General features: G+C 47.2%; 1 protein-coding gene across 5 annotated transcripts in view; it reads right to left on the reverse strand.

Moving 5' to 3' along the window:
- Window positions 1-5319: 5319 nt before the first annotated feature.
- NFYC (nuclear transcription factor Y subunit gamma) overlaps window positions 5320-23783 on the reverse strand; it is a 64943-nt gene continuing 46479 nt past the window's right edge. For 4 of the 5 annotated variants that reach the window (XM_006047941.4, XM_006047939.4, XM_006047940.4 and 1 more), the window contains 6 exons: window positions 22185-22280; window positions 16951-17124; window positions 13468-13626; window positions 9946-10053; window positions 7468-7527; window positions 5320-6214 (listed from right to left, as the gene is read on the reverse strand). In XM_006047941.4, coding sequence (XP_006048003.1) covers window positions 6095-6214; window positions 7468-7527; window positions 9946-10053; window positions 13468-13626; window positions 16951-17124; window positions 22185-22280 — 717 coding nt within the window. In that variant the 3' untranslated portion in view covers window positions 5320-6094. The remainder of the gene's footprint in view (window positions 6215-7467; window positions 7528-9945; window positions 10054-13467; window positions 13627-16950; window positions 17125-22184; window positions 22281-23783) is intronic. The other variant, XM_025288995.3, reaches the window with a different exon arrangement.

The raw sequence follows: 23783 nt of genomic DNA on the forward strand, positions 1-23783 counted from the left end.
CTTGAGAGATACCTCTCTCATGGGAGGATTCATATTTAAAGACCTAGACATAATGGAACAATCTGAAAGGAAGTTTAATATAGTTAAGATCGTTATGAAGATAAAGGGAGGAATAGCATCCATAAAATAAGAATAGGAAGATATCAGACAGAAACATGTAGCAGTTATGAATAGTTATCATAAATTTTAGAAATGAATTAAATTCACCAACATTCAATAGATGGGTTAGTAGAATAAATACAGCTGAAGAGAGAATAAGTGAATTAGAAGCTAGAACTGAAGAAATCCTCCAAAATGAAGCACAAAATGATAAAACAATTAGACATATGAAAGAAATGAGACAAAGAAAATTGAATGAGAAACTCTAGCATATATATTATTGCTTTCAGAAAAAGATACTGGAAAGAGTGACTAAGTTCTTTCCAGAAATAAGACATGAATTTCTAGATTTAAAAGTCCCAGACTGCCTCATAAGATATTTTTGAAAACAAAACTGTTACAAAAAATATACATGGAAAAAAGAAAAAAAAAAACTATATCTAGACACCTTGTCACCAAAGTGTAATATAACAAGAATAATAATGAAATTCTAAAAGCCACCAGAAAGAAAAGATAGCCTGTCTGCAAAGGTCCAATAATTGACTTGACAATAAGCATCTCATCAGCAACAACAGATGCCAAAAGACAATGGAATAGTGTCTTCAGAGTGCTGAAGGCAAGTAATTGTGAACCTAGAATCCCACACGCTGCCAAACGGTCGTTTAAACAAAGGGCAAAATAAAAGACATTTCGACACATTCAGTATCTTAGAAAGCTTCTGTCCCGTAGACCTTCGCTGAAAGAGAAGGGCACAGGGCTTGGGAGCCCAAGAGGTGATGGGGCTGAGCTCCATTTCAGACCTCTCCTCAGCACCGGCCAGCCTGAGGAGCTCAGCCCAGCCTGGAGCAGCTGGGGCCCAGCTCAGGTTCTCCCCTCCTGAACGCCAGCCTGCTGTCTTCTTATCCCCTCATGGTAGTGGCCCAGTACCCAAGCTGGGTACCACGGCCAGTCTGGCTCTGAGGGCCCTGCGGAGGCCAGGCCCAAGTTGCTCATGTGACCAGGTACTTGCCTGGCCCTCCACCCTGGGGTCCTCTCCTCCTGCGAGGTCAGCGCCACCTTACAGAGGCCTATAGATGGCTGGAGCAGTGGGATAAAGGCTAGGTCCCGACGCAGGAATTGGGAGGCAGGGACTTCCATTCTCTGTAGGAAAAGAGGGGATGACCCGTGGGGCTGAGCCCACTGAGATGAGAGGCTTCATGGAGCATCTGGCTCCACTCAACCAGTTGGTGCCCTTGGATAATTTCTCAACCTCTTTGAGCCTCAGTTTCTCACTAATGAGAATATCTACCTAATGAGGATGTGAAGATGAAATGAGATTTAATTCATCTAAATACCAAGCTTTAGATGTATTTTCCTACACAAAATTTTCTTAAAAGAATAATCTCCATCAAATACCCCTGCCTAGCATATCATCAGTGCTCAACAGAAAACAGCCAGCAAGTGGAAAGTGATAGTGAGAGCCAATGAGCAGAGGGAAGAATGTGTGCAGTGCTGGAGGCCCCGTTTTCAGGGAAGGGTTTTTGTTCATGCGCTCATTCATCAGTTGCTGTCATTCTGTTGCTGCCAGGCCCTAAGTTGCGCTCTGGAGGCACAGAGACGGCCTTGAACTGGAGAAGGACCATTGGTGAGGAAGACAGCCCAAACCAGAAAGCTCTAACAGACTGTTCAGAGCCTAACTGGTCTTGTGTTTATTGTCCCCTCCCCACTCGTTCCTCTTCCCCAGCCCCCAACCCGGTATAAGCTCCATGATAGCACAAGGCTCATCTGGCTTGTTTTCAGATATCTTCACAATGTCCAAAATATGTTGGAAACACAGAAGTGCCAAAGAAAATATTTGTCGAATGACTGTGTGTCTGAGCATTGATGATAGAGGCTGTAGAGGTTGCTATGACAGCATCAAAGAGCTCTTTGCAAACTCTGCCCTATGAGTTAGAAGTTTCGCAGCAAGGGTTATTTAAACTGGGCCTTTATGGATGCATAGGAGTTCAATAACTGAAAAAAGAAGTAAAAGGACTTTTACTTTTGTTTGACCCCTGGTCTGGAAAGATGCCACATGCCGAGGAGCAACTAAGCCCGTGAACCACAACTACTGAGCCCATGCACCCTAGAGCCCACACTCTGCAGTGAGAGAAGCCACCACAGTGAGAAGCCCATGCACTGCAACTAGAGAGTGGCCCCTGATCGCTGAACCAGAGACAGCCCATGCACAGCAAAAAAGACACAGAGCAGCCAATAAATAGATAAATATATTTCTAAAAAAGGACAGCCACTGGGGTCAGTACTTCTGAAAACATGGAGGTGAGTTCAGGGAACAGCAAGTAATTTGAGTGTGACGGGAATATAGAGTGCAGGGGAGAAAAGAATGTGAAGATACAAGGATGGGGAGATAAAAAGGGCTGTCAAAAAGTCATTATTAAAATCTGACCATAAAGAAGGTTGAGCAATGAAGAATTGATGCTTTCGAATTGTGGTGCTGGAAAACTCTTCAGAGTCCCTGGGACAGCAAGGAGATCAAACCAGTCAATCCTAAAGGAAATCAACCCTGAATATTCACTGGAAGGACTGATGCTGAAGCTCCAATACTTTGGCCACCTGATGTGAAGAGCTGATTCATTGGGAAAGACTCTGATCCTGGGAAAGACTGAGGGCAGAAGAAGGGGGTGACAGAGGATGAGATGGTTGGATTGCATCACTGACTCAATGGACTTGAGTTTGAGCAAACTGTGGGAGATAGTGAAGGACAGGGAAGCCTGGCATGCTGCAGTCCATGAGGTCACAAAGAGTTGGACACAAGCAACTGAACAACAGAATCTAACCACCTGCCTGGAAGTGATGTTCTGGAGAAGATAGTGTTTCCAGCCCTCACCATTGCCCTAGGAAGGTCCCTCCCTGCAAAAATTAAGGATCTTATTCAAAAGGGAGTTAAGGGTCTAGTACCCCTTGAGAAAGGGGACAGTTATGCCTCATAGTTCCTATAGTTGTCTCAAGTTGGGATAAGGGTTGGACAAGACACCTCCGCCTCTTGGGTGAGTGCTACCTGCTGCCCCCTTGTGGCCTCAAAAGAATTGAGCAGCAAGGAGGCTGGCCATGTGGTCTTTTTTTTTTACATAATCCCAGGGGTCCCTGGTCTCCAGCATCAACCTCTGGGAGTTATCCCAACCACCAGCTGTCCACCAATCAGATCTAATTGCTCTGTTTATTCCATGCATACTCAAGGCTGCACCAATGGGTTTGGGGAGACAGAGCAAAAGGAGACCATTCATTTTTAGTAAAGTCTTGTTCTTTCTTACACACACACACACCCCACCACCACCACCCTTGGCCAGAAAGCAACCATGTATGCAGGGGGTCAGGAGACCAGTGTTTTGGTTTCAGCTCCACCCTCTTCCTTCAGTGACCTTGGGCAAGTCACTGCACTTCACTGGGCCTCCTATGTCTTCATCTATAATACAGGGATCACCATCCCTCTCCCTGTCTCCCCTGCAGGGTCACTGTGAAGATCATTGGGAGGACAGATGCTGCAAGTGCTAGGAAAAATGTCTAAGAGTGCTCCGGATGTAAGGGGATCGTGTTGGGTATTAGATAGGGGCTCTCTTGGGCTGTACCGAAGTGTTTGTTTACACCCGAATGGGCCCTGCTGGCGGGGAAATTTAAAGGGAACGTGCTCAGTAAGGGAACTGGTCAAAATACCTCCAAATTAAGAATGAAGTTTGTGGGAAAATGGGGCCTCACTCACTTGTCTGAGATTCCAAATATGCTCAGGTTTTGGGGAATGAGTGGAAGAGCAGCAAGGTGTGACAATGCAGTGGCCTCAATACAGAAGAGTTAGCCAGGAAATGAGCTGAGCTTCTGCCCTCTCTCTCTGAGCCCAGAATCCCTTCTGAGTGCTCCTTGTTCTCCCGAGCCCTCTCCTGCAGCCTCTCCATGTGGGGCTGGGCACAGGCTATCAGTAAATTACCTGCACGACTCACTGAGACATGTCTGGGTACAGGATGGTGGGAAAGTCAGATAATCCCCTTCAGACAAATTCAGGGCTAGAATGAAGGGGGCAGACCAGACTGATGGTGAGAGCATCACCTGCTTCGTCTGCCTTGATGACACCGGAGGGGGACCATGTATCCGAAACCTTACAGCGAGGAACATCTTCGGTACAGCCCAAGAGAGCCCCTATCTAATACCCAGCACGATCCCCTTACATCCGGAGCACTCTTAGACATTTTTGTCTTTTGCCAAAGAATGTTTTCTTTCTTTTATAGCATTAATCTCTCACCTGGTCGCATCTCTCTTTTTGCTTTGGTGGTCAGGAAGCTCAGGATCAAATGTGAAACCTCATTTTAAGAACTCTGTCTCCGTCATTGCAAGCAGAACATTTGTTCTCGTTTTCAGTGACTCAGATTTCCTACTCAATGATAGTCTTCATAATTCTGCCATGTTTTATTATTTCACTGTGTATGTTTTCAATGCAAGACATATTGTCTTTTCTTGTGGAGTAAGGTAAGGTCCATTTAGGTAAATAACTGAAAATGAAATAGATGTCCAAGAGCTTAACACAGTTGACAATGAGGGATATTTGGTGAGGGAATTAATTACGTGGGCCTTAGGATCAGACTTGAAGTCATCTATTAAAGCCTCTTCCCCAGCCTGGCCTCCACCCCTTGAGAGTCCCAGAAAGAAGTTGCCCAAGGTTTTATGACATATTACTATCTGAGAAAACAAGAGTTCCCTTCCTGGTACCCAGTTCTCTGCTCTTCCCATGACATCAGGCCTCATTCTAGCTGTAAATGGCATGGTGAAAAGGAAGGAAGACGGCTCACCACTGGCCTCTGTGGCCAATGAAGTGGTATGCTCTTTCTATCCTCCCTACTTCAATTAACAGGAAGCAAGCCCTGGCTGTAGACACCTTCTGACCTGCTGGCTGACAAGGGGCCTGGGCCACCCTCCATGGCAGATGCCAGGCCTTTGGTAATGGGCATGGCCATAGCAGGTAGCTCAGAGTGCCAGCATGTGCCAAGGCCAGAGTGGAGGGACTTACTCAGGGCCTTGCTTGAAGGAGAGAGAGAGAGCTTCCTCTGTGAGCGATGCTCTCTTGACCCTCAGTCGAGAAGGACACAGGCTGAATCCGGCCCATGCGCCACACATAGCCCAGGACCTAAGGCAGGCAGGCAACCCCGAGCAAAGGGTCCCATGAATGTCCTCAGACACAGAAACCCAGACTCCAAATTATCTAAAATGAAATTTATTGCATTTCATGCAGTTTGAAGTCCATGCAGCAAAGGAGACTAGCACAATTTTTAATGCTTTTAAAAATAAAGTTGAAAACGGAGGGTAGGGGGGGTATGCACAAAGTTCTAGTCTCCTTGGGTCCCTGGAAGAGAAGGGTTTGGGAATGAAACCATCTACTCTCCATGGCAAATGAGTCTTGTAAATGCAGGGAATGTTCCCACGGCCTCTGGAGGAAAATCCACAGAGCTCTGGGGCAGGAGCAGGGCCCAGGGAGAAGAGCACTAGTGGAAAGGAAGCTACACACGTCACCTAATTTCACCTAAGGGCAGAACAAGGTGGCGAATCCTGGGGCAGCGGCTGTTCTGAGAGCCGGGAGACTACACACACCCTTGGGGAGATCTGCTCCTAAAAGAAGTGGCGGTAAGAACCCAAAAAAGTAAAACAAAAGAAATATTTCTTAACCACACTCTTTGAGAAAATGCCATAAATATGTTATTTAATATTTTCATTTCATAGCATTGGACACACAGCTCAACATATTGAAATATTGATTCCTTGGAGAAAAAAAAAAAGAGAAAAAAGGAAATAAAAAATATTGCATCTTTCTGTTGGAGAATCTCGGCCCCCAGGCTCGGGGCGCTGTGCACCAGTGTCCTAGCCTGCAGTAGGCGTGGAGGTCGGCGGGGTCCTCCGAGGAGGGAGGCGGTGCCCATCGCCTGGGGCTGCATGGCAAAATTGTGTTGGGTGTCCTTGGCCTTGCCAGCTCAGGCCCTCAGTCGCCGGTCACCTGGGGGGCCTGCCCGTCGGAGGGCTGGTTGGCTGACTGGATGAACATGGGCTGGGCGAGGTCCTGGCCAGCAGGCATGGTGACTTGCTGGATCTGGTAGAGCTGCTGCGAGGAGTGGAGAGGAGAGAGTGAGGTCACCCCGGGGAGAGGTGCATGCAGCTCCCTATGGGCCTTGAGTTGGCTGGGGGCCCCGGATACCTCAACCACCACCCACTGCACGGCGTCTGAGGGGGGAGGGGAAGTGGCAGTCTGCTGGGGCTGGGGGCAGCAGACCCAGGAGGCACCAGCCCGGTGGGAGCAGGGGTGTGTGGTGGGCAGGGAGGAGGTGCGGGGGGTTGCATTTCCTGTGGCTTTCACTTCTCTGGGCTCTGCCTCTCCCGTTAGCTCAGAGCCTTGAGCTTGCTGCACGCTGTTCCTCTGTGACAAACACAGGCAATTTGAACCACTGTACCAGCAGCCTGGAAGTCAGCATTTCCCCAACTCTTGGTAATCTTCACTGGCAGGGGCAGTAGGGATTATCCCCTCTCTTTTTCCTTAGTGTCTGGTTCAGGCTGAGGCCCCTGCACGGGCCCTGATGGGCAGGCAGGTTACCTGGGATTAGTCGCTTCCTATAGCCAAGACCCGTGAGGGGTGGAGAAGATGCTCATGGAGCCACCAAGAAAGGTCAGGGTCAACTGGACACAAATCCTCAGGTGTTTCCACAGAAACCCCAAAGCTAAGACCCCCTGACACAGGAGACCTGGCGTGTGAGCCTAGCATCTGGTGCTGGCAGAAGCCAGAGCTGGGTCCTGATGCCAGCTCCTCCCCTCTCTGGGCAGCAGAGAGCATAGGCTTACGCATGCCATCCTACCATATCCTCAGGGGTCTCCAGGGCCAGAGCATGGAGGGAAAGGCGGAGGGAAAAGGGAAGGTACCTTCCTCACATGGGTTTAGAATTACTGAATTCCAGGCACCGAGAGAGCGGAGAGGTCACGCGTTCTCTGCATTTCAACTAATCCATGAGATTAAAAAGAGCACAGCTTAGAGAAAAGCTGTTCTTAAAGGAGACTGGAGACCTGCACTCTAGTCCTGGTTCTGCAATGAACAGCCAGGCAAGCACAGACAAGGCACTTCCCACCTCTAGGGCTCAGTTTACTCATCTGTAAAATGGGCATGGGGGCTATATAAAGTCTAGGGTTATTTTAAACTCCCACAAGTCTATAAACCTAGAGGACAGGCAAGACTTGTTTTTAACAACTTCTGTCCACTTATTGGTAGAAGATGATGGGACAGCTCCCCTAAGCACCAAACCCACAGATAGCACCTGCTGCCCTCCAACAACTCCTCATCCTCTGTGCCTGGCTTGGCTGCTGTCCTACCTGTCCATCCGTGAACTGGCTGAACTGCTGTTGTCCTTGCTGGACCTCTGTCTGTGTGATCTGTAGGAATCAAGAAGGCAAAGTAAGCAGATGAGCTGCAGGATCTGGTCCATCAGTCCACCAGCCTACCAGCCAGGAGAGGGTCATGAAGATCAAATAGACAGTGCATACGAGGTACCCAGGACAAGGCCTGGCACAGCACAGGGGCTTGACGAGTAGCAGGAAAGCAAGGGTCCCTCCCCACCCCCGAGCACTGATGGCTACTCAGAGTTGGCACCACAGACAGGCCCGTGGAGAGGCCAATATACAATTTCCGCAACCATCTCTCTTAATGTCTGCCCAAACCCCACCCCCACCCAAAACCACCCCCTCACGACAAGGTCTTTCTGAGGCCTGAGGCTCAAGTCAAAACAAAAACACCTAGCTCCTAGATGCTGACAGGACAGGGCACAACACTTACAGTTTAGGCAGAAACCCCAAGAGTCTGTCTTTCAACCTGTGATTGCAGACTGCAACGCACTTGGCAAAGTGGTGAGTGGTCGGTGGGCTCCAAACCAAACCCTATCACTTAGATTATCTCAGTGGAATATGAAACACCCTGGCGAGCAGGCGGCCTTGGCCCTAGAAGCCCTTGTGGCAAACCTAGGAAGTACTTTTTCCGAGACAGGCCACACACAGCCCTCTGGGCCAAGGGCGGGGGCGGGGGGCAGTAAGGAAACCATTTGTCACATGTACTTAAAATCTTATGTGGGCATGTTAAATACATTTTAAAAGAAATCCCTGACATGGAGAACTGCATCATCTAATGCCAGCTGCAAGAGACAGCTTGGAAGACTTGAAAAAAGACTGAAGAATGTTTGTGTGTATATGTGTTATCTATGGAACATTTGACCAGCTAATGCTTGCTGTGTACCTTCTCCTGGAATCATCACAGCCACCCTGCAAGGTAAGGGCTGTCTTCTCGAGTGTCCTCACAATGGCCAAGAACAAGCCATCAGGGCCTACCCATGGGGCTAGGAGAAGAACAAGGGGACAGGTGTGAAAGGGGTTTCTTAACTACTGTTCTTTGTTTCGGATCTTTCTCCTCCCATGAGGGCAGGAGTTAAGTTTTGTCTTTCCATCTCCCAGTGCAAAGTAAGTACTGAAGAAATGCCTGCAGGATAAAGGAGTGATCCTGAAACAAATGGAAAATATACCTCATAGGTGAGATTTTCACTGTGCCCTGGGGCCAGCAGGACTGCCCTTCACATCAGTTGAACAGAGTTTCATTTACCTTTAAATTCCATTTACATATAATTTATTCAACAGTCATTCAGCAAACATTTACTGAGCACCTACTCAGTGCCAAACTGTTACAATTACAATCCGTCAATCAGTTGTTAGGAAGACTCTTGACTGTCCTCAGGTGCCTCTTCCTGCTTCTTTCCTCCTCTCTGTAAGACCCAACTCTCCCCACTTTCTGGCTTTAGCTCCTGGTCCCAAAATTGACCTCTGGGGAACCAAGAACTCTTCCTTCTCATTTCTTCCCATCCTGTGCCACAGCAAGTTTCTGGATCCTAGGCTAGAATCTTACAAGTTTAAAGGGAGCGGGTACACTAAAGGGTGGGGTAGTCTTGAGATCTGATTCCCTGTCAGCGAGTAAGCCAAGGAAGCATGGATTTGGAGTGGGCCCTTTAACCATCCCAGAGACCACACGGAACTCAGAAGCCCTGCTCCTGGCTCATTCCTCATATTTCCCCAAACGAGATCTGTGGAGACCTGCTCCACAAACTCAGCTCTGTCACGACCGTCAATAGATACATCGCACCGAACAGACACATCGCCAGAAAGGCACTGCGCCAGACGAGTCCAGCTCTTAAACGATCACTGCTTTTTTGGGTCTGAGGCAAAAGAATTGATTAACAATGCCTCCCTGCCAGCATCCATGTCCCCTGCAAATAATGCCCACACCCCCAATCCCCACGCCCAGGGAGGTGGCCCCCTCAGCACCTGTGGCTCACAGCATTCAATATCTTGGGGTGTGAGGTGAGAGGAGGGGGCAGTCTCTGGTTAGGGGTGCACAAGAAGGTGGGGGTGGGGGTGTCTAAGCAGCTTTCCAAAGGGCACAGAAGATGCCAGGACACAACAGTCATTCAGGTTTAAACATGGAAACTGAGCCTGACGATGAGGCAGCCTGTGAAAACACTTCCTTCAGTCAGACCACATTTACACACATCAGGCTCTCCTCAGGTATCCTGAGACTTCCTCTGCCTTGTGTTTCCTTGTCCCTCGAGAACAAGACAGTGAAGAGACACACTTTGAATCCAATCCTCGGATAAAGCCCATCTGTCCCCTGGGGTACAGAACATGTGCAGAATGTGGAGGTGGCTCTTGCTGAAGATGAGGTGGCCAGAGAGTTGTGTGCCAAGCCCCCCTTTCCAGTCAGAAGCCAGATCCCGCTGGTCCCCAGTTCAAGCCCTGCATCTTTGGGGGACATACCTGTTGAGCATTGGTGGCAAGCGTCTGGATCTGTCCCTGTACGACTTGGGTGCCTGATACAGGCTGGGCTAAGCGGATATACTGCAGTTGGCCGGCATTCAGCTGCACCTATGGCAAGGGCAGAGACAAGCAGACCACAGGAGACTGAATGCAACCTTGAACAGGCAAACTTTTCATGACGATAAATGGTGATTGTCCCCTACCTACCACCCAAAGAAGCCAACTTGGAAAAGCTCCTTTTAAACAGAGACCAAAATAAGCAAAACCGTAACATCCCAACCCCATCAGTCACACAAAAGAGCTGCTTCTTGAATGGACTTGGGGGAAATTCCCAGAGGATTTTGTCATACACGTGAGAACCGCACGGCTGGACCCTCAGTATTCACTGGCTCTTAGCTGTCTGCTCACAGTTTCTGCTAGGAGTTTATGCCCAACTGTGACATTATTGGAATGCTTGTACCTTAAGTGTGGGCCTTTCTCTCCTCCATCTCCACCCTTCACTACCCCAGTTCCTGGGTAATCTAACACTGAGAAGAGCCCCAGCATCCACCAGGAGCCCAGAGCAGATGACCATCACTCGGGACCACAGCCCGAGAACTACCCAGCCCCATGCTGCACATCTTGGAAGAGAAAGCTGGCCCGCTTAAATATCTCTGTCCCCAAGAGCCAGTACCAATGCGGGTCTGTGGGACTTTTAGGATCCTTGGTATTCAGCACTAGCCTCTGGCCAAACACCTCCCAAGGGGAAGCTGAATCAATACACCTTTCACAGGATACCCCATCATGGGAAACTAAAGCTACAAAAATGCCCTTAGAGTCCCTCAGGCTTACAATTAAGTCTCAGATAATACAATAATACCGCAGGCTGCATTTAATTGCATGCTAAAAGCCTTAACTCGGGCTCTTAATGCTCCAGCATACCATGAAAGTATTAGTGCTTTGAGCGTGAGGATGAGGAGAGGACCAAGGCAGCTACAACGCGAGGGGAACTGTGGCTCAGCAGAAAAAACAGTCGGCAAAGGAAGACTATGGACAGTCATGCTCAGGATATGGGGGATGAAAGAGGCTCCAGGAAGACCGGCAGATATGGTCTCCCTCCATCTGGGGGTCCAGACACCACCCTCCAGAAGAAAAGCTGTCTGGCCTGCTTTTCTTTCAAGGGTAAGCTTCTTGAGGGTAATAAGCAAGTCATACCTCTTTGTCCTGCAGAAAATTTTCCTCTTGCCTTCAAGAGCTAACTTCATTATATGGGCTTTTGCTTCCATGAGTAAAATGCTGACAGGATGAAACTCCTGCATACAAGTGTTAAATCAAACTGCTTCTCTGAAACTTCAGCTTCAAAAAGGATTTGAACCATCAAGAAAAGATGAACACTGAACCAAGAAAAGAGGTATATTGAAGTTCCTGGTAGAACATTCCAGAATTGTCTAAGGCAAGATGGAGGGACACAAAATCTAAACCCACTACGAGTCTGCTTTAAAGGAGACAGGGCAAGATATTGTGACCTACCGTCATTTCTCTTCTGAGAACTTGCCAAGAAGAGCTGCTGGGAAGTTGTGATGCCAAGCCTAACCCCCCACTACATCCCACATTGATTCCAGGCCAACGTTAAATTGCTTACGAGGAGGAAGACAGCTGCATGGAGGCTTGGGAAACCTCATGTGCTGAGATTGATGGTGGTTGGTCCCAGGAGTCTCCAGAACTCCAGCCAAGGACATGGGATGAAAGACTACAAGAAGCCTGGTCCCAGGAGTGGGGGAAGGTATACTGCCGGCCACAGGGATTTTACATTTCCCAGCTGGAAAGAGCACTTTGCAGAAACTCAAATGTGACTGAAAACTTGTGAGCCAAACAGTTCTAAGCAGTTCTTAGAAGCAAGCTCTTCTTCTAGGCTTGGGCTTAGATATCTGGGGATGCTCTGCTCTTTAGTCCTCTACCACAGGGATAATCCTGGGGACCCTCACACCCTTTTAACATTGACTACAGAGCAAAGAAGCCCAACCCCCTGGATGGAAATCAACCCTGAATATTCATTGGAAGGCCTGATGCTGAAGCTGAAGCTCCAACACTCTGGCCACCTGGTAAGAAGAGCTGACTCACTGGAAAAGACCCTGACGCTGGGAAAGACTGAGGGCAGGAGAAGGGGGCAAGAGAAGATGAGATGGTTGGATAGCATCACTGACTCAATGGACATGAATTTGAGCAAACTCTGGGAGATAGTGAAGGACAGAGAAGCCTGGCGTGCTACAGTTCATGAGATCGCAAAGAGTTGGACATAACTTAGCAACTGAACAGCAACAGAGCAAAGCCCACTCCCTGGGCTTTTCAAAGAGGAGCATAGTTCCCTTCCCAGGAACTCGCACTCTGCTAAGTCTAGAAATGCAGACTCCTGCAGAAGTATACGGTGGAGACTAAGTCCTAAAATCTGCAACACGTCTTCTGTGCTCCCAAGTCTTTAAAAGACTCAAGTTAAAGTCACTATGAAGTGGGAACTCTACTCTGGCCTAGATGATCTTATTCTGGTGCTCTCACATGCAAAATCGAGAACCATTTATGAGAGAAGTCATGGGTTGGTGGCTGCAAGGAATCTGAAATCGATGCGTGCCTGTGTGTGTTTGTGGTCACCCCACCCCAACCCCACCCTATATAAGAAGGAAGGGTGGGGGAAGGGGGGGTGGGGAGAAAGACAGAGAGAGAGGTGACAAAGAAAGAGACAGAGTGATGCACACGGCCCCCTTTCCTCAGCTTTCTCTTGGCCTATTACTCTGTTAATTAAGAAGAGCTCCCCAAAATAGAGCTAAGGATACTTTTCAAGCTTCCTTCAAAGAGGAAGTGGTTAGCCAAGTCCAAGTGAGGTTCTGTAACTGCCAACATTTCATTAACAATAGGAAAGGTGAGAGGCAGGAACAGACCTGCTCTATGTCATGCATTTTCCACATTTTTTGTGGCAAGTTGACCAATGAATAGGTGGCACATGTTACGACAAGGACTTTCTTCTTTTTTTTTTAAACAAAAAAACAAGTACAAGTGAAAAAGCCAACAAATATAAGAAATGAAATCCCTCAAGGCACACAGGAAGTAGCAGTCCACAGTGAAGCAATGGATAAGTTAAATGAAAGCCAAAAATACACTTTGTTGCAGGCTCCACTGGGAACTGACTCATGAATATGCAACAAGTGTATTTATGGCCTTCTCTATACACCTCCCTCTTATTCTCTGCAAATCAAGACAGGACTGCCTCACAGGGCCTTTGGGCCTTGGCAAGGAATAGTGGCTACAGTGACCTCTTTGCACAGGCGGTGGGAGGGGAACTCTAGAGGCGCTGCCCTATAGTGGTGAGTCTGAACCTGGATTAAAGGAAAGCAGGGAATACACAGTGAAGCCAGTTGTGGTCTAGGGTAATGGAAATAAGGTTTACAACAAAGTGTGTGTGTGTGTGTGTGTATATTAAAATCTTTAACTGTTTCTGATTATACTGTTGAGCACAGCACCACACAGACCCGAAGGCAGGGCAGGGCTTACCGGGATCTGCTGGATCTCTCCTGTGTTCGTGATGATCTGCTGCATCACCTGCATGGTCTGTCCAGTGCCACTCTGGGCCTGCTGGGCTTGACCTTGTGGCTGGGCCTGGACAATCTGCACCTGCTGACCTTCTCCAACTTGCATGGTTACAGGCGTGGTCTGGAAGGAAGAGTCATGAAAAAGCTGACTGAGTTCTAGCCCAGAGCCATCAGGCCTACCAAGGGGTGAATGCTGAGCAGTTAACCAGGAGCAAACCCTCCTGAATGCCTGACCTCATCTCAACACCAACAATACTCAACCTACAGAGTCCCCCAGGACTATGCACACTCAGAGCACTGATAAAATCATTCTCCAAAATAAAAGACAGGAAAGCCGAATGGATTTTTTGGCTCAGAGTGCAAAGTATTTGCCTCAACCCCAATACCTCTCTCTATGCTTCAAATGTTGCAACTTTTCACAGCTCTTTCAGTGACAGAAAGGCAGGTATGGTAAAAAAGAATTAAAAACAACTATGATAATTCTCCCACGACTTGGCTGAAATCAAGCCTGGAGCAGGTGAGTTTGGAGGGCAAACCAAATGGGAAGTGGGGTCAGTTTAGGACCCCGGGCTGCTTCCCCGGCATGCAAGGCCCTGGAAAAAACATAAAGGGCACACCGGCTGTCACCCCCACTTAATCAGAGTGACTCCAGCCCATGCTGGCCAGCTGGCTGGTCCAGATCACAGCATGGCTTCCCACGGGAGAGGCAAACACCCTTAAGACCTGGACACTGTTAAGACCTGGATCCTAATTGAGGCTATGTAAGTAATAGAGTTTAACACTTTAACAGAATTTAGCAAGAATTTTAACTTTCTAGAAATAGGAATCTCAGATTTAAGGAATTTCTGTCTAATGCATACAAAGATTCTGTGTCTCACACACTTAGAGGATTATCCAACCCAACGAAACTTGTTCCTTAGAGAGACAGTGGATTCAAACTGTCAAGAGGGTCAGTTACTTCTTTAAATCTCACATCTTTACCTCTGTAAAGATGTGACCTTTACAGATCCCAGAATAAGTTGCTCAAACTGGCGGTGGTGCTAGTAGAGCCTTTAGTTACACCTGCACCCCAAGCCCTCACTTCGGGTATGAGTTCTCCCCACTTAAAATCAAGAATCATCTCCTAAGATGACTCAGAGTCTTAATGAATGCTGGTCTTCAATCGATGTTGTTATCCTGATTGCTCTTACATTCTGACTGCACAGGTCTACTCTGTAGTAATGTTACCTGGGAAGGGGAAGGTGTTCTGGGAACTGTAGATGAGAAATGACTACAAACTGTAGGAGGGTAGGGAGAAAGATGACAGAGGGTAATGCATGCACGCAGGGGGCCAGGTCAACAGGAAACATCTCCCATTCTGACACCATGATCTCCAACTTAGCCTGCTCCCCAAACCTCCATAAAATGTTTCCAATTTTAGAACAGGAAACGCAGGATTCACTTGACCAAAATATACTTTCCTCCCAATTTTAATATGTATCGGTCCTATAAGGGTATCTGAGCTCAACTTGAAAGAGCCACTCCTGTAGGCCTAGGGAGGTGTGACAAAGCATAGCCACAAGGCCTTCCTGAGCTAGTCAGACAGGGGAACAAGAGTTGGGAGATGCTGGGAGGGACCAAGTTCACCATCCTCAGAAGCCTCATCAGCTCCAAGCTGACCAAGTTCAGTGTGGCAGAGAAGAGGTAGATAAAATTCTCGCTGACTTAAAAAAAAAAAAAATGCATACTGCCAACTCATCACTGTACTACCAACTCAATTTTCCCAAGAGGATTTCCAAGGTATTTCTAAATCATTTCAGGAAAATGAGGGCTCATGTTAGCCTGGCAGATGTCAAATCACATACGGCGTGCCCTGCAGTTGGGGTGCAATAGTCATGAGCTTTTCAGAATGATTAGCCAATCAGGGCCAGCTCTTGGCAAACTCTCTTGAAGTTTGCCGGTGCCGGGATAAAGCCTTAGGCAGGCAAAGCGCTCACCACTGCGGAGGCACAAGCACCGGCCAAAGAAGGTCCCTGAGGCATCATGCTGCAGTGAATGCCTCAAGGCAGGGACTGGGATGTGGTCATCTGTAAACCCCTCCTGCCTAGCACTGTGTCTAGCAAAGAGCAAGCACTCCATAAACTTCCAAATTATGGATAAAAAAGTGAGCGGGGAATAAATTCCAAAACCATAATAATTTAAATCTAGCTCTGTCCCAATGTTTTTTCTTTAGGCAGACCTAGCTCCAATGGCACCCCACTCCAGTGTTCTTGCCTGGAGAATCCCAGGGACGGGGGGAGCCTGGTGGGCTGCCGTCCATGGGGTCGCAGAGTCGGACACGACTGAGCGACTTAGCAGCAGCAGCTCCTTACTAGAATACATACGGCTGTTTAGGATAGGTCCTCTGCCTGTCTTTTCAACCTGCCTAGATGCTCCCCTGTGCTGACTCTACCCTCCCCGCCTACCACTTCCGGTGCTGTTTCTCCCCACGGTTGCTCATGCTGTGCCCTCTCCCAGGAAAGCCCTCCTTCCCCCCTTTATTTGATTCATTTCCATTATTCCCTCTAAGACTCACATTAATCCTTTCAGAGAACTTTCCTCTGACATTCTCTGCTACCACCTCCCTCACATCTTTTGTCGGGTACCCCTTGTGAAGCACTCCCATAACACCCTCTACACAATCCTAAGAATATCTTATACTTCCCACATGGCAAGTGCTGTAATCTCTAAGTATTTGTAGCCCCAACTAGATTCTTAAATTCTTAAAAATAGGGGCTGGTTTATTCATGCTTGTATCCTCAACACAGCATTGGACTTTAGCTAAGAGGACACTCAACGTCTGATGGATGACAATGACTGATAGGGAATTTGGAGTCAGGGCTCAGGAAACATCGTTCTCTTCAGCCTTTCATGATCCCCACCAATGTGGATATTAACTGCTTTCACAACAATACTATCGGGAGAGAAGGAATCTTCTGATTACTGTTCTAAAAAGAGAAGGTCACTGGACACATCCAGTGGGAGACAGAAATGATGAGAAAAAGGAGAAGAAATGAATGCAAGCTGGCAATGATGCCTGATTGCCCCCTTAAAGATACAAATTCCAATTCTGGTGGGGAGACGCAGACAGCAGGCATGGAATCCACTTACAAGACCTCATATGAAGATGTGACTCTCTTCAAGGGAGCATCATAGAGACTTTTTTCCTCCTAAAATGTTTTAGGGACCCCAGAGAATGTCCTGTTCACTGCACTTTCCTCATTTGACCCATGAGGATGCCAGGATCCAGAGAGACTAGGTGACACAGCAACTCAGCGGCCGGGTCTGGGGGCAAGTCCAGGTCTCCAGAATTCAAACCCAGTGCCCTACAATGATCTGACTGCCCATCTGCCCCAGCCCCACTTTGCCCATCCCAAATCTAAGGGGTGCTATCTTGCTGGGACGGCACCCTCTGCTGCTCACAGACCTGGCCCTGCTGAGGCTGTGCAATGATGATCTGCCCAGGCTGGATGGTGGTCGTGGAGCTGGTGGTCTGCTGGCCTTGCTGCTGCCCCTGGACTTGAACGGCAGTAGGCTGCTGAGCCAGCGTGAAGTAGTACTGGACGGGCTCGGCAGGAGTCACAGACTGGCGCACCTCCTCCTGTGGGGCAGAAGGAGAGGCAGGTAAGAGGAAAAGAACCGACTCAGCAGCCGCCGCAGTGAATTTCCATTCTTCCCCCAAACGGGCTCTGCACAGTTGCCTGCTGAATGCTGAGTTCTCTACATTTGAAGCCAAGGGAAAGTGGAATTTGAAGAGACCAGTTGTGCTAAATCGAACTAAAAATAACAGATTCCATAGGCTTCACAAAACAAACATACAGCCAATTTTCTGAAGCACAGAGTAATCACCCACTGCGTGATGAGTTGCAAATGGGCAAATAATTACCGTAACTAAAACCACGCACTAGCAGTGCTTGTCAGTAAATGCTGTCAAGGCCTGAGATCTGAGAACAGTGCTAATTGCAAGTACCCCAAACACTCAGGCTGGCTCCCAATCTCCCAAATAAGCAGCACTCTCCTTATTTCATTCCCCCACCACCTCCGGAGGAAAAGAGCGGGGGAAAGGGACACAGGGCTTTTTCTGGGTTGGAATTTCAGGAGCAAATGTCAGGACCAAGAACGCCGGTAGGCAAGAGCCCAGGTTTTCACAGTATGTCGAGAGCTCGGTGGTCACTAAGACCGAGTCTACCCAGCATCACATTTGGTTTGCTGGTACTTAGCCACAGAAGTGCCACCCAGGGGGCCTGAGGGACAGCTCTCCACTGGGGTGCTGCCTTGGCTGACTAGGGAGGTCGCATTCTGGCCGACCTGCTGGGTGAAGAGACTGTTCCTTCTTCAGCAGACGTTTTCCATGGCAGAAGGAGTAAACAACCCTCTCCCAGCCACCTCGAGCTCACAGCTGAGAGTGTAGGATGTTTACACACACTACGGCATGGTTACAGTCTGAGGGTCCGGGGTTGGTCGGCCCCTGACCACTGACACAGAGGTCGGCGTCTGCTCCGGAGGGCCCTGCGACACACGGAACCCCGCCTGGGACAACAGAAACAATACAAACGTACAACCACTCGGCTGGCTGAGCAAAAATATCAGCTAAATTTACTCACTTCTGTGCTCTGGACTAAGTTTTTCAGGCTCATGGAAAGAGGAAAAGACTTCTCCAAGGCAGAGACCCTGTGGATTGCCTCAAAGCTCCCCAAAGGGACATACACGGTTGGTACTGACCCTATCTCCAATCTGTGCTTCCACGGCCCTTTTCTCATGAAACCTTTTTGTACTTGCTGGTCAAATTCACTACCCTCCCTGCTAGAATGACAGGCCTATGAAGGCAAAGCCTCGATCTCTCTTGCCCCCTACTGTCCCTATTACCATTCTCCTTTCAGGCACTCAATAAGCAGGTGCTAAATGATAAATGAATTCATAGGGCCGGGCAGACAATTGGAGGTAGGAAAGTATTTTTTTTTAAACCCAAGCTGCGTGCATGCTTAAGTCGTTCGGTCACGTCTGACTCTTTGTGACCTCATGATCTGCAGCCCACCAGGTTCCTCTGTCCATGGGATTTTCCAAGCAAGAATAGTGGAGTGGGTTGCCCTTCTCTTCTCCACAGGATCTTCCTGACCAAGGGATTGAACCCAGGTCATCTGCACTGCAGGTGGATTCTTTACTGGCTGAGCCACCAGGGAAGCCCTAACCCAAGTTGGGAGTATGACAAACACTCTTAAACCCAACAACTGTCAGCAATAGACAAGAACCCCTAAACTCTTGCTCCCTCTAGGATTCTGCAGCCCCCATGTGGGGATACACTTTTGTCCACTGTAGGATGGGGTTGGGTACTCTTTTGCTTCTGGGGAACTGGGGGCCCAGGATACTAAAACTAGGACTGTGGAGATCTAGCTTCTGAGAAACTTGGATCTCAGCATGCAAGGTTCCCTGACAGCCATTCACCCAGTCTAGGCAGATACTTTGAACACTCTGGGTTTCTAAGCTAGCCCTTCAACAGGAACCAACTTTCTAAGTTAATGTATTTTGTGCTTCAGGCCCAAACAGTATGAACCCTGGACATGATCATGCTGAGGCAGAAGAAAAAGGAAGCTCCCTTTTATTTGCATCTAGGTCTCAGTTTCCAGAACACCTTAACTGTGACAATATTATCTCCATTTCAACTCTAACTTCTCACCATTATAAATAAAGGTCCACCAGTCAACTAGATCTTGGCTATGACAGGGGTAATACTGATACCCTCCCCAGCCAAGAAACAGAGGCCAGCTACTCTTTTCAAGGCTCCTGAAATAGGTTCAATGAATTTATCTTCCCACTCAGAACTCCCTTCCCATTTTATAAAAAACATTAACCGTTGAAGTCCAAACCTAACTTGAAAAAGCTCTTGGGTGATGAACGAGTATAGAGGACTAAGAACTCCAAAACTAACCTGTAGGAAGTCTTGGGGAGTAGGGAGCCCCTGGCCTTCACCAGCCCTTGGCCTGTGACTGTTCTGACTCCAGTTATCCTTGACTGCAGCAAATCTGCAAGTGAATACTGTCTTTCTGCCAGAAAAATAGCAAACACTGTACCACTTTCAGAAACTAAAATATCCTTTGCCAAAAGCTGTGAGAACATGTAAAGAGCTTCTCCTATGCTGCCTACAGTACCCTCTTAAGCTGTTTATGAACTAGGCAATGTCTGGGACACTCTGTGAGTATCAAATAGAGGCACCAAGGTTTGCCTTATGAGGACAGGCATGTCAGCTCTCAAATCACTGGAATGGAAGGAAGCATATCTAAGCTGCTTCTGCATTAGAAGACTCATTCTGCCAATGGAGGTCAAGCTAGAAAGGGAGTGATTATGCTTGGTTTAAAGAAATGGGTGAAGAGGAAATGACATTTCAATGAGCAGGAACTTTCAACTCATAGCTTTATGGGGTAAAAGTTAGGTCTCAACTCTCTCCTGCTTGAGTAGTCTTTACTTGCTTCACCAAAGAACAAGAGACATCTCCAAGCATCTTTGAGAAGTCAAGGACCTTAGAACAACAACTCAGTATTTCTGACTCGTTTGTTTCCCCAGCAGTAGGAAGCCACCCCCTGTGCTAGAACAATCTCTGAATGACTGGATCAATCCAGGATGGGGCACTTGCCCAGCTTAGCAGTGGCCTCCCCAACCAGAGTGCCTGCTCTTGGAATCTCTCCAGCAGTGGAGTCTGATAAACAACACCAGCGAATGGGCAGCATCACCTCCTAGGGCCATCACCACAGTGTTGTGCAGCCAGCCCCCAAAAGCACATTTGCTTCAGTAGCAAGAATGAACTGCTGCTTCCTTCAGAAAGGGTGAATTTTGGAGAGTAGGCGCTTTTAAAAGATTTAAGGAAGCTGCCAGCCAATTTGGAGCTTGGGAAAACTTCATGTCTACAGAGGATTAAAAGTGCTATCTTAGAACTTCAGGCCGGCTTTCGGCAATCTCAACCTTTCAAAAAAGGCCAGGCAGCAGCTGTCCCGAACAGGATGCCAATCAATGGCCTGAACACCTGCAAAGAACTGAACCCAGGCAGCAAGGAGCTGTCTCAGCTAGACACACTTTAAAGGAGATGGATCATAGCATTCAGAGTCAGGCTAGGATGTAACAAGGCGCTCTCTGCCACCCTAGGAGAGTCCAGCACTGAGGACACTGGAGGAATGGAGAGGACACGACCATTCTCTCTGGCCAGTTGGCTTGGCAGGCAGCCCACAGGGAACAAGCAGGAGTTGCTGCAAGGAGCCTGAGCAAGGCCTGATTTTGTCACAGAGCTCACCATCTTGTTTTTAAAGGGGGCTTCTGAAACAAATTCCAACAGGGAGAGTGGGTGAGTGGTATCAACTGTTTTGAAGAAAGAGAAGTGGTCTGAGTTCTTCTTGCAGTGACTTCTCAGAGAGGAGGGAAGCACCCAGAGGAGGAACTGAGCCGTGGGCACAAACCTGCAATGTTTCAAAGGCCATGTGCAGCGGGATGACCGTGGCAGCCTGCCGCTGTAAACATCCGACTGAAAGCTCCTTGCAACGCCTTACAGCTTCCAGTCAAGGATGTTTACAGTAGCAAAGACTGCCCAGAAGAATGGAGACGCAGTGAGGCACCCCGTGCTAGGAAGGAGGTACTGAGAGCTTGCTAACCCAAAGGTCCCCAGGCAGGGTCGCAATTACAAAGGTCGTTAAAGATGCCCACTTCTCCTACACTCTCTTACTGGTGATTAACATGAGACAGCACAGGAGAATAGTCATTACTGAATGACTCCTATTTCTAAGGATAATATACTATGAAATAATTCATTAAAAACACTGAAAATTTTATTAACAAAAACAAAGCAAGTAGATTAAGGCTCAGCTTTGCTCCTGCCAGACTCTGCCACTATTCCAAGTATCTCTACTATATCCAGTGAGTCATGCAATCTGCATGCCTAAAATGATGAGCAACACAGGAGAGGGATCTATCAAAATTGCAATTAAGAGCTTTATGCACACAAAGTGCTGAAAAACAATGGTGTGACCTCTGGAGAGGAGCAGACAGAAGAGCAGGAAAGGCAGACACATTCCTTCTCGTCACTGCTTGGAAAAAGTTTAAGTGGAGGTTCTCAAATCTGGTTGCACATTAAAAGCATCTGGAGAGCTTTAAAAAGGACTGATGCCTGAGCCTCCCCCTCACAGATTCTGTTTCAGCCGGTGTGGGGGGCAGAGCCTGGGCACTGGTATTTTTAAAAACTCTAACAGGTGATTCTAATGTGCAGCCAGCACACTGCGTAGAGAACCACAATACAGAGCAAGAGAAAACCAAGTCCACTCCCTTCGAGCACAACTATGCACACACAGAAGCTGCTTCCTGGAAATCTAAAATCTTTAACCTGCTCTCCCATCCCAGATTTAAGAACTCTGATAGACTTCCCAGGATATTTCTAAATGAGCTACACTTTACTGTTGTAACTCATCTTTACTTTTCATTTTGTCTGTTTTCACTGAGACACCACCTCAGAGGCGCTGAGTTAAAAGTATCCCTAAATGAGCAACAGAAGATGTTAAGGATGGATCTGGTCTAGAGAAAGAGAAGCAAAAGAAGAACAAATGACTTGTGCTGACAGAGGAAACAGAGATCGTCTGATACCAGGATGCAAGGCACCCTCTCGTCAGCAATGCGTTCCCAGCTCACCTGACGCTTTGGTGGTTTCAGCTCATCTCTTGGAACGATATCGATGAGAAAGTCAAACTGATCAAATTTTGTAATCGCCATGGCGATATCATTTCTCTGTAACAAAGAAAAGCAGGGTGAAAAATTAACTTGGGGAGAAACTAGTTTACCTGGCTTTCTACTCTCCAAGTTACAAGTAAGGTTTAGATGATGACTTCTAAGTCAAACTAAAGACCCACGGCCAAGCCTATAGCCAAAAAAAAGCACACCCAAACTCTTACAAACTTCAAATGATCAGACCTGATGGACAAACACTGACCAAAAAAGAGATACATATAGCTCATGCTCTACAGACTAGATACTTGAGCCTGCAACTATTAACACCTCTGCTAGATACTGCCCCAAGGTCTTCCCCACAACTGTTTAGATTATCACCCTCCAGATACATTCGTACAAATCTAGCCATATCAACTGACAGGTTTCTGGTCATTCTGTGGTTAGCAAAGTTAGGCTATTACTCAACCTGATAACCTTTTAAGCCCCTAAATAATATTTTGACTCTTTGGCTCACATGTAGTTTATAATCTATTTTGCATCTCTTAGCTGAAATCCTATTTCAGTAACTTTTTACAATATTTTTGTAGTCATTGGATCTATTAATGTTAGTTTCTACAAAATTACAATTTTTATTTTGGAATTCAAAATGACAATGTCAAATTCACAGTTTAAATATTGTTTAACATGACAGGAATACTGGAAATCTGAAGCCACTAGGGTAGGGGCTGGGGGGAAGAGAACATGAGTCAGCTGACTAATGCTATTGAAACCAAGGCCTGCTCTGATGAGGTTCTTTCTAAGAGTGACATTCCCTTTCTTTAAGTAGTAAAATTAAAAGATTTTTAAATTAAGAACCAACACACTATGTATACTTAAGGTTTGTGTACTTCATTGTAGGACAATTATAAAGCAAAAGAAAAAAAAATAGAGAACACTAGTAAGTGACACACATATTGAAGTGCTCAGGGGAATATAAAGTTTTAAATGCATTTAAAACCAGATGATTTGGTGGACAGAGGGAAAGACAAATATGGGACTAAAACGAGTAAAGTGTTAATGGTAGATCTAGGTGGTAAGTTACACAGGTGTTCACTGTAAACTTTGCTTATGTTTAATTTTTTCATAATAAAATGTTGGAGGGAAAGTCGAAATGCTAACAGAAATCCTTAGCAAGCCCTATATATCACAGTTAAAAGGTGACTCATCAGATAAAATAGGAGGGGATGGAAATTTTCTGTTGTTTTCTTTTTTTTTCCCCTTCCCTTGTCTTTGTGATGGCCCTGAGCCACTGAAATGCAAAACTCCAGTCCGACCTTCTTGCCAACCACCAGCCTGATAATAAACCCTCCCAACAGAGGCAGGGCACATATTAAGGGTGCCAGGTCTCATTTAAGATTAGTACAATATAGTATCACATTCATGATGATGTCACCTACTCAAGCTACCCAGATGGCTCATCTATGGATAGAATGAGGGGAAAAAAAAAATAAATGATCACCTTTAGACATATACTAAAGTGTTCTACAGAATTTTGGAAACAGATATACTTAAATGAGTCTAAAT

Source organism: Bubalus bubalis, chromosome 6 (genome assembly GCF_019923935.1).
Source record: "Bubalus bubalis isolate 160015118507 breed Murrah chromosome 6, NDDB_SH_1, whole genome shotgun sequence".
NCBI classification, from domain to species: domain Eukaryota; kingdom Metazoa; phylum Chordata; class Mammalia; order Artiodactyla; family Bovidae; genus Bubalus; species Bubalus bubalis.